The sequence below is a fragment of the Terrapene carolina genome, unplaced genomic scaffold (genome assembly GCF_002925995.2).
Source record: "Terrapene carolina triunguis isolate 2854851 unplaced genomic scaffold, T_m_triunguis-2.0 Scaffold210, whole genome shotgun sequence".
Taxonomy (NCBI): domain Eukaryota; kingdom Metazoa; phylum Chordata; order Testudines; family Emydidae; genus Terrapene; species Terrapene triunguis.
In genome coordinates this window covers 23603382-23614011 of record NW_020664561.1, presented here as the reverse complement: position 1 = coordinate 23614011, position 10630 = coordinate 23603382, and the positions used below count along the sequence as shown (strand labels likewise).

At 40.3% G+C, this 10630-nt stretch overlaps 1 protein-coding gene across 1 annotated transcript in view; it reads left to right on the top strand.

Moving 5' to 3' along the window:
* LOC113407282 (potassium channel subfamily T member 2-like) overlaps positions 1-10630 on the top strand; it is a 299061-nt gene that overhangs the window by 237613 nt on the left and 50818 nt on the right. The window contains exons 20-22 of the mRNA XM_026655611.2: positions 1801-1906; positions 2216-2388; positions 7335-7406. Of these exons, the coding sequence (XP_026511396.1) occupies positions 1801-1906; positions 2216-2388; positions 7335-7406 (351 nt within the window). The remainder of the gene's footprint in view (positions 1-1800; positions 1907-2215; positions 2389-7334; positions 7407-10630) is intronic.

The window sequence follows — 10630 nt, the reverse complement described above, 5'->3', positions numbered from 1 at the left end:
GCTTAGGTAGGGGGTGGAGTCCTGGGGGGCAGTTAGGGGCAGGGGTCCCAGGAGGGGGCAGTCAGGGGACAAGGAGCAGGGGGAGGGTTGGGTTTCTGAGGGGGGCGGGGAGTGGAAGGGGCGGGGCTAGGGCAGGACGGGGGCGGGGCTAGGGCAGAACAGGGGCGGGGCTCCTCCCGTCCTCTTTTTTCCTTGATGAAATATGGTAACCCTAACTCAAAAGGATTACTTACAGGAATAAAAAAATTGCCATACTGGATTAAATCAGTGGTCTTTCTAGTCCAGTTTGTTGTCTGTCTCTGTGTCAGGGACAGGGTGAGGGTCAACTGGCCTAGGAGTTAGCATCAGGCCTGCGCTGAGGATCTAGGAGCCAATTACCAAGAATCAGGCCAAGCTGGAAAGCCAGGAAATCAGAATCAAGAGACTAAACAGAGGACAGGGATCAAGAGTCTGTTACCAACAGTCAGGAAACTGGAAGGTCAGAATCAGAAGGCAGGAACACGTAATCACAAAACCAGGAGTCCATGAAAGTGCGAAGTCCGGTTGTATGGACAACTTCGGCATGTCTACACTTACCTCCGGAGCGATCAATCCAGCGGGGGTCAATTTATCGCATCTAGTGAAGACGCAATAAATCGACCACCGAGCGACTCCGGTACTCCATCGGAGCGAGAAGCATGGGCGGAGTCAATGGGGGAGCGTCAGCAGTCGGCCTACCGCAGTGAAGACACCGCGGTAAGTAGATCTAAGTATGTCAACTTCAGCTACATTATTCATGTTATTCACGTAGCTGAAGTTGCGTAACTTAGATTGATCCCTCCCCCAGTGTAGACCAGGCCCCAGTTTCCTCCTCTAACTTAAATAGGAGCAGCAGCCCAATCAGGAGCCTTGGAGCTCTCCCAGTCAAAACATAGGGGTGGGGCTTGTGCCTCAATTTGGGTTTTTGGGTCTGTACCAGCTGTTGTCTACAAGCTGCAGGGTGGAAGATTGGAGCATGACAACTCCCATGACCCTCCACGGACCTCAAACTGCTACCAGCTGCCTCAAAGGAAAAAGAAAGAAAATCTGTAGTGGAGAATCATGGAATTAACTGCCAATAAGAGAAATTTCTTCCTAAACTTGTCAGTTTGTTTACACCCTAAAGTATAAGGATTTATAGCCCATCTATTCTCCCGCCAGTATAACTGTTGATATTCTCATGCATATAAATTTCTAGTAGGAATCAGAAAAGGGTTAAACTCTTGGAATTAATCCTTTTTGCTGCAATCTAGGTTGCTATTACAAATTGTACAAATTGTATTAGATTTTTCAGCTGATCAGCATTAGGATCAGCTTAACTTTTAAGTGTTATGTAGCAGCCAGAAATATCTTGAATATCCATCTACTTTCTACGCTGAAAATCCATGCTGATGCCATAAGACAGCAGGAAGTGGACTGACACTTAAAGTTGTTTAGATGAGGAACTTATCAGCCTAATAAACAAACAAACAACCCATATCATCCCCTTACAATGTCACCATTTATTAATTTTACTGAATTTTATATATATGCCTGTAAGCCACAAGCTATTGTCCTTTGATCTTTATTAGAAATTGGGGTTGTTTTGTTTTGATTGTTTATATGGGAAACACTAGTTGTATTTATTTTGTTTAATTTCATATTTAGTTATGTATGATTATATACATTAATACTTGCCCCTGTTTGCTATTCCACAAATAGTAGTAATAAAAATTTAGACCTGTTTGGTCTACAGTTGTTAAATTGTTGACAGTATTCAGAACTGTTTCTCTACTCTTCTAGGTATGCTAAAGGTTATCCTCCTTACTCTCCTTATATTGGAAGTTCTCCCACATTTTGCCATCTGCTGCATGAAAAAGTGCCATTTTGTTGTTTAAGACTGGACAAGGTAAAAAGTTTATATTAATGGATAGACCCATGTGTTAAACAAGGCTCGTTTGTTTGTTGTGGCCAAACACAATTTTGTCCTTGTCTGCACTTGCAGATAAGCAGCATTCAGCACCCGTTCAGCTACAACCAATGCTGACACACAGTGTTGCTAACAGATGTTTGTAAAGCTCAGACAAGACTGAGTTCTTTATCATTTCAGCTGACACATTTTAGCTTGGGAAGTAAAAAATCACCTCTAATATTGTTATCCCTGAATATCGACTCCTATCCAAAGCCACTGAGTTTTTGTTTTCTATACTGGTTTTAGGGGTGCCAACATAACTACTATGAAGATGCCAAAGCCTATGGATTCAAAAATAAATTGATTATAGTTGCAGCAGAGACAGCTGGAAATGGCTTATACAACTTTATTGTTCCACTCAGAGCTTATTACAGACCAAAGAAAGAACTCAACCCTATAGTATTACTTCTGGATAACCCGTAAGTGTATTTTTAAGAAAAAAATTTACTATACAAATAAGTGTTTAAATCTGAATATGTGCATTGTCTGTGGTTGATGGTCACATATCATGTGACCAATTTAAATCAAAAACATTGTGGCACATACATCTTTAAAGCAAGAGTGGACACAAGGATGATATCACGTGTGTTGTGCAGTAAGGACCTAATATAACTCTCAGTGAAGTCAATGGGAGTCCTTCCACTGACTACAGCGGGAGTTGGATCAGGACCTAGCACAATACAGTTCTCAGTATGGTAACACCAGGTTTATAAGGAAAAGCTGAGAAATCGGAGTACTATTAATTATAAAATAGGTTGTAAAATCATTTAAAATTCTAAAATTTTAGGAGATAAATTGCAATTTAAATATTGCATCTAACATGTGAAAGTAATCTTAACTTCTCTGCATTTCAGATGTAGATTGAATTTCTCAGTTTCCTGTCTGCATCCATCTTTTCCCAGCCTACAGAGCACCTAGGGGAGCACTATTTTATTCACACTGCTGACCTGCACATTAGGAGCCAGTTTGTCCTTTCAAGACACTGACTCAGATCTAAGCCCGCTCAGGCCTCTGAACAAGTTTGCGTATGGTTTGCACAGTAAATAGTAATTATAGTACTATTTGACTGGTCTATCAATTAAATGCAGAAGACAGAGCCTATACTATCTAAGCATATTTTTTATTACTGCTTAGTTCAGAGATGATCAATACTATAGACTGTAAATGCCATTTGGGAAATATCTCTGTCCACTGATTGCCATATAAACCACAGAACAACAAACATTCATTAATGCACTTATGGCTCAGTTGTGCCATTAAGTCGCAGTCCTGATTTAAGGGTGACGTAGATCCTCATCACCTCAGGAACAGCTGTAGGAGGAATTGTACCATAGGGAACAACTGTGCCATAGCCTCCCCAATGCCCTTTGGAGACACTAGAAGGAAACAGTTCCTTCTTGTGTTCCCCCCATGAAGAGATTACATTTGTTCTTGGCTCTTATACAAGAAGGACAAAATGTTCCTTGCACTGTCCTCCACCTCAGTCTATGCACTCCCATGCCAGGGCAAGGCAAAATCTGTCCCTTTCTAGCAGGGGTTGGCAACGTTTGGCACGCGGCTCGCCAGGGTAAGCACCCTGGCGGGCCGGGCCAATTTATTTACCTGCTGACGTGGCAGGTTCAGCCCATCGCAGCCCCCACTGGCCGCGGTTCGCCGTCCAGGGCCAATGGGGGCGGCGGGAAGCCGCGGCCAGCACATCCCTCGCCCGCGCCGCTTCCCGCCGCCCCCATTGGCCCGGGACGGCGAACCACGGCCAGTGGGGGCCGCGATCGGCCGAACCTGCCGTGTCACCAGGTAAATAAACTGGCCCGGCCCGCCAGGGTGCTTACCCTGGCGAGCCGCGTGCCAAACGTTGCCGACCACTGCTTTATAGTGATGGCTGAAAATGGAGTGTGTCATGCAGGTACACTGACTTGTCACATTAAAAAGGGTTTATCTGCATTGTTTATGTGCTTCAGTTTCTGGGGGAGGGAGGGAGGCAGAGGTCAGATAATGAAGGGCATATTTTTTTAGTTTCATAACATAATTTAACCCTCTGTGCACTCTGCTTTTCTTTCTAAAATAATACCTGGCTACTTTTAACATTGTAATTGTTGCTTGGTATACTAGGGTAGAAATAAAGGTCAAAATCTAGTAACTTTTTTCCAGTCTTAAGCAATCTGCTCTCTCACAGTGTAATGACTGTCAATGCTCTGACTGATATTTCACAATCTCTTTACCTTATCACAAAGTAGTGCACTCACTGCTTTTGTGCCACAGCTGTTGACATTCCTTTCTGCTGTCTCTCACAGTAATGATTCATCTTCTACTTCTGCAATGACTGATAGAAATCATCTGATGTCTGGAAGGATTTTCCAGTCTGAAAAGGTCAGATCAAGATAGTGTGGTCCAAAAGGGCCGATGGAACATGTAACATGTGGTATTTAGGTTTCAGGAAAACGGGAAACAAGGGATCATAAAAAAGATTGTATGCACTAAGAACCAAACTTCTCTTCTATGGCTTCATTCCAGAGTCATAAAGTGTATTGTACAAAATATAAAGTGGTATACAGGTGGTAAAACTCCAAAACATCCAGAAACTCAATTCCAATAAGCACTTGAAATACCAAATATTTATTTTTGATCTTTTGGAAGTTTCCCCATCCTATGATCCCCCATCATTCTGTCTCTGCCCCAAGCTTCTGTTGGGGAGAAGGTGTCTTCTCTTCTGGCAGGAACACTTTCCAAGAGAGGCTTGGTAGCCACCATTGCCACTCACGGAAATCTATTAGGATGGGCTCTGACTCCCTCCCAAGGAAAGATGTTTAACTAGAGAATCTCCATGTCTATCATCCAGCTACATGTGTCTAGGAGGTGTAGCTGGGAGCTCTCTTCCTTCCTTACAAGAAAGAGTCTTCCTAAGTTGGCTAAAAAAAGCTCTTCTCTCTCATAAGAAGCATTTTCTCTTCCCCCAGAAGTAGCAGGCCATGGTTCTGGGCTTTTTCAGCCCATATGGCTCATGCTGGGGGTTCCATGATAGTATCTAGACAGAGCTCACAGCATACTGAAAACCTTCACGGGGCCTCCCATATGTACATGCATTTTGGGGCACTAATGCAAGGGAAGCCTCAGGAAGGAACAGCAGGAACAGTAGAGTGAGATAAAGTGTAACTAAACTCATTTCAAACCCCGTGAACAGTTTGGGTCCAGTCCAGGTTGGTTAATATTTGGGCTGAGCCAGTTTTCCCACATCTTGTATAAAATTGGAAATCAGCTAGCAGTTGTGAGGGGAGACTGGACTGCTATATCTGTTCAAAATTCTCAATTTTTAAAATTCAGCACAATCTTAGGATTTTAAGCCTTTAACTGCATTTTATTTTATCTAGCTCACTTAGTTTTCTTTAAAATCCCTGACCTTTAATGGGTGGGGGTTTCTATTTGCCTTTTCTTTAATGAGTACTTTCCATTCAAGCACAGCTTATTTGGGGCAGGGGGAGTTGAAAAATTAATAGTTGTGTACTTTAGAGAGCTATATAATTTCCATTTTCAATTAGGAGCTTCATGGATGCTTCATCCCTCCCAACTTGCTCCCCTTGCAGTGTTTTCTGAGCATATACGATCTGTTCCAAGTATTCCATTCAGCTACAGAAACAGGGCAGATTTCCCACTTGATTCCCATTAGTACTATAGAAGAGAATAATTCCCTAACATGGTGAGCATGATGCAGCCTCTTTGGACCATGTTACAGTGTTTCAATAAGTCCAAGGTAAACAAAACTTGGAACCAAAAAACTTGGAACCTTTAGGCTGCACCATGATAAAAAGAGGCCAGCTGCATAAATTGAATCCTGGATCAGATCCCAGGCCCTACTCTCCTCTGGGTGTATGTGCCATTGTCCCATCTCTAGTATAAATAGTTTCACTTTACAGAATCTGAAATCAGTCAGAGTGGGTTCCACTTCCCCCAATACAGATTTCTTCTAGGACAGTACATAATGGTGTTAGTATATCATAGTTCTATTTATTCCAGTAATGAACAGCATAAACACACACACACCAGAAGAGATCTATGAAAATTATCCTTTTAAAATTATGGTTAGCAAATTTCAAATAAGACTGGTCTTTAAGAACACACATGAAAGTGTACAGTGCCCTCTAGTGTTTTTCTGAACTCTGGTTTCAGGCCCATGCTTTCATTTTTTTACACTCTCTGATATGTTACTTTTATTATTTTTAGTTTATATTTGCTGAAGATTGAAAAATGCCATTTTTGTTTACATAAAATTATGCCATCTCACCATTAAATGAAAGCTATGGTCTCTGCTTAAGCTCTTACCAAGATGTGACCTAGCCCGCTGGAGCAGGTTCTGTGCAAAGCACTCAGCTGAATTACTGTAAACATAAGGTCACTGCAATCAGTCTCCCACACTTTTCACATCTTACAGCAATAGGGTGAAATCCTGGCCCCACTGAAGTCAATGGGAGTTTTGCCATTGACTTCAAATGAGTTAGGATTTCACCCACTGTAAATTAGCATGTATCCCTTGCTATAGTTTACTAGTTTCTCTTAAATCTTTTTTGCAGTTTGTTAACAGAGGCAATTTGCAGTAGTGTGAATGTTTAGATATGTCCTCATTTCATGCTGATTAAAATCTCGTCTGCTATCACTGTACTTTCAGTATCTAAGACAGAAGAAAAAGGTATAAGACTTATAGTACAATACAGAAAGAGTACAGTAGAAACCTATTTTACCTTTCCTTTCTTATAAGGAAATTTGAGATTAAAATTAGCTTTTGACCTTTATTTTCATCCTAGTATGTCAAGCAACAATTACAGTATTAAAAGTAGCTAACTATTATTTTAGAAGGGGTGGAAGGGAAAGAAAAATGCAGACAGTTGGGAGAAATGCATAACTTTTAGGGAGAAATGATAAGGCAAGGTCCATAGCTGGGGTAAAATTGATTTTAATGGAACTATAATGGTTGAAACCAGGTGAGGATCTGGTGCCAATCAGCATTTTCATAAATAATATGTTTACGGTCATGAATTGGAATATAATTTAGTAAGGCCTCTTTAGTCTTCAATAATTTTTCTTTAAATAAAGCATTTGCTGTATGATTGTGCCATAAAGTTTCTGATTTAGAAGACTAACAACTTTTATGTAAATCACATTTAAACTTGATCATTCTTCATCATGATCAAAGCAAACAGCATTGAATGTTGATGCCCAGAAATATAGTTTCCTATGTAATTAAAATGTTTATTTAACATTTCCTAGTTTTCCCCTCCTCTCTCTTCCAAACAAACTAACATAGTTTATTCAGTTTCTTCAGAAGAGATGCAACTGTTGTGATGTTGTGTTTCATTGTAACCCATCTGCTGCTTAGGCCAGATATGCATTTTCTGGATGCAATCTGTTGGTTTCCAATGGTTTACTACATGGTGGGCTCTATTGACAAGTAGGTAAAATAATCCTCAGAACTCTAAACATTGTAGTGTTCAGTGGTTTGTCATGTGCTGTGCTTTGTAACTGCATGTTTGAATGTCGTGATAGTACTTGAAAAATACCCCTGCATGCATGGTTTGTGTCAAGGTGCTGTAATTTGGAATTTCAAATTTCTGCCAAAGGATTTCAATCACTCAGAAATGAGTCACTATCTGGTTTTGCTTTATATAGTACACTGGCAGATCAGGCCGTCTTTTTAAATGCTTTCTTTGGTATTGAATTTCTAGGTGAATACTGGCTGGGATTGTTAAAGGATGTTACGAGATTCAGTAACTTACGTCTAAAACCATTAGACTGCTTTGAAAATATCACCTACTACTTCTACCTAGCCCTTTACTATTAAGTATTTATAAAAGCTTATCTAGATTTCATGGCATCACTGATGGACGAGTCAGGCTAGAACTCAGACTAGAAGAGACTCTGTCATTAGATTTTCAGTATATTCCCGTTTCTAAACAGTCATCACTAACGCAAAAAATTAGCTCTAGTAGAGGGCCCAATCCTGAGGCATTTGGGCATCTACAATACTTATTCTGTCAAATACTGGTCCTATGGAAGTCAGTTGGGGGGGGGAAGAAAGGGGGATTTACCATAGACTACATTGATAGGTAAAATTGTGACAATTTCAACAGCAGTTCTAGCTGCTCAGCATGTCTCAGGATCAAGCCTATTGTAAATGGAGACATATATACTTACAAATGTACCTTAGTGACAGACAACACAAACTGGTATTCATAATACACTGATAGAAGTTATCTTAGAACTTTTAGGATACATCTACACAGCCTACAGCAGAGAGTCTCCCAACTCACATCAGAAGAAAAGCCGAAGTTCTAGCCTGAGCTGCAGCTTCACAGCTCTGTCTACAAAGCTATTTTTAGAGCACCAGTGTGAGCCCCACTAACCCAAACCTGTCCACCTAGGCTGGGAGGCTTACTACTGGTGGCTGTGTAGACATAGCCTTAAAATTGGCCATTTCCTTGATGTGTTTAATGACCATAGTGGTCCTGACTAGTTGTACTACAATATATCACCATATATTTTGTCTGGCTATACCAAAAGAAGGACAGGAGACACTTGATATGAATTTAATCGGGCCACGACTATTAGAGATCTGGGACAACCCGGCAGATGAAGTGTACAGTACAGGCTACTCCATGTTTTTTTAAAATAACTACTCGGGGCTTCCACCAGCCCCCCTTCATTTTCGATCCAGGTCCCCCAGCCAACCCATGGCTTGGATCTTACCGTCCACCTTCTCTCATAGGAGTGTTAAGGTAGGCTGTAAGAAAGGGGTGTTGGCTTCCTTTTGTACCAATAGGAGCCCCAACTGCCCCCTTTTTGTTCCTTTAACCAGCACCTCCTTTTAAGTCCTTTACCAGGCCATTTATATGGTCACTGGATGCCTTCCCTATGGAGTACCTACACTGAACATCCACCCCACACTTACAAAATAAGTTGTGACATATAGCCCACCACCTTTTGTGCTCACCATAATAGGTCTTCCCTAACACCGGCTGTGGAGAAGGCAAAAAAGAAAAAAGAAAAACCCTCACTCCACCGAAGCCAATATGGTGGTAAGAGAAAAATTCCTTCCCAGCCCTCCTAAATAAGGAGCAATGCAATGCCCACAGCAGGTCCTAACAAAACCTGAAATTCACACCTGTAGGACAGGGAGGGTGGGTACTGCCTTGCCTGCTGCATGGAGAAAAGGCTTCCAACACCAGGGCTTGCACCTTTAAAGCCTTCCGTCCCTTACATTCCCCAGGGGAGGGGAATGGATCACAAAGCTTTTTCCATCTCTTTGCAGCACTTTCTGACCTTCCCCCCCACATAAAGCACTGCTACCTTCCAGCAGCAAGCCTGGCCAATGTTTCCCTTACTTAAAGGTGTGATACAGTCATGGTTGGTGTTGTGCATGGACCTTGGGCTTCTTTTTTTACATACTGTACAAGATCATATTAACTTTACATAAATCAAATCCAACTAAATGTTAAGCAAAAAGCCAATACTCCAAGAACAGTTCACAAAATGTGGATACCCCAATACCTTATCCCAACTCTTCTTCTTTATTCCTTGATATGTATACATTTTATAAAATGTTAACACGTGGAACACTACAGCATTCCACAGTAAATCATAATTTAAATGGGACATTTAAGTGGCCTATTAAAGAGTACATGGTTTATAAATTAGAGAGGGCTCACCTGCATAAATATATATAAAACTTTTTTGTTATATGCAGTTTTTTATTGGTAGTCACAAGGGCTATATTTTCAAAGGTCAGCACAATGGTAGAATGCAGAATTAAATGTAGGTTGCTAGGAGAAAGATTAGAATTTGATATATGAGCAGGTTAAATGCATACCAATAAATACTAAATATAGAATGGAATTAATTTTCATCACCAACTATACCTCACTCCAAAACCAATTAATATAGAACATGGAGCTATGTACTAAATGTGAAAATCAAGACTGGAAATTTCATAGGACTGGGTAGGAAATGGTTTTCCCGTCCAACGAGAACTTTGAAATTCCAAAAAATTTTCCAGTCCCAGTTAGGATGAAAAGTCATGGCCTCAATTTTTTTGTGAACTGAAAATCTGAAAAAAATAATTCCGTCACATCAATCAAAACATTTTGTTTCAATTTCAAGTTGTTTCAATTTTTACATTAATTTATAGTATTAAAAAGATTTTATTTGGCAATGTAAGTTGTTTCAAACAAAAATAATTGATGTTCCCTTTCAAAATGAGTTAAACATGGTGTTCCAACAATTTTTTTGAAAATGTTTCAAAATCGAAGTGGGAAACTTGTCAAAACTGACCTTTTATACAAATGATTTTGGTTTCATCAAATTAGAATTTTCTGATAAAAACTGATTGGAAAAAAAAAATCACTCCCAGCTCTAAATTTTTATGCATTTAGGGCTTAATACAACTGCTGTTAAAGACAATAGAAAAACTATTTGCTTCACTGGAAACTGGATTGGATTCATGGTGTGTAAGAGCAGAAACACAGTATAGTTTTAGACAGAAGATCAGATCTATGGAATGGTTGCTAGATATGTTTACATTTTAACTAGTTTTGCAGAAAATGTATTGAGCAGTCATGAAACACATATGGAAGTTGTATTGTCATATGGGTAGTAAGAACATGAATAAGACGATGTTGG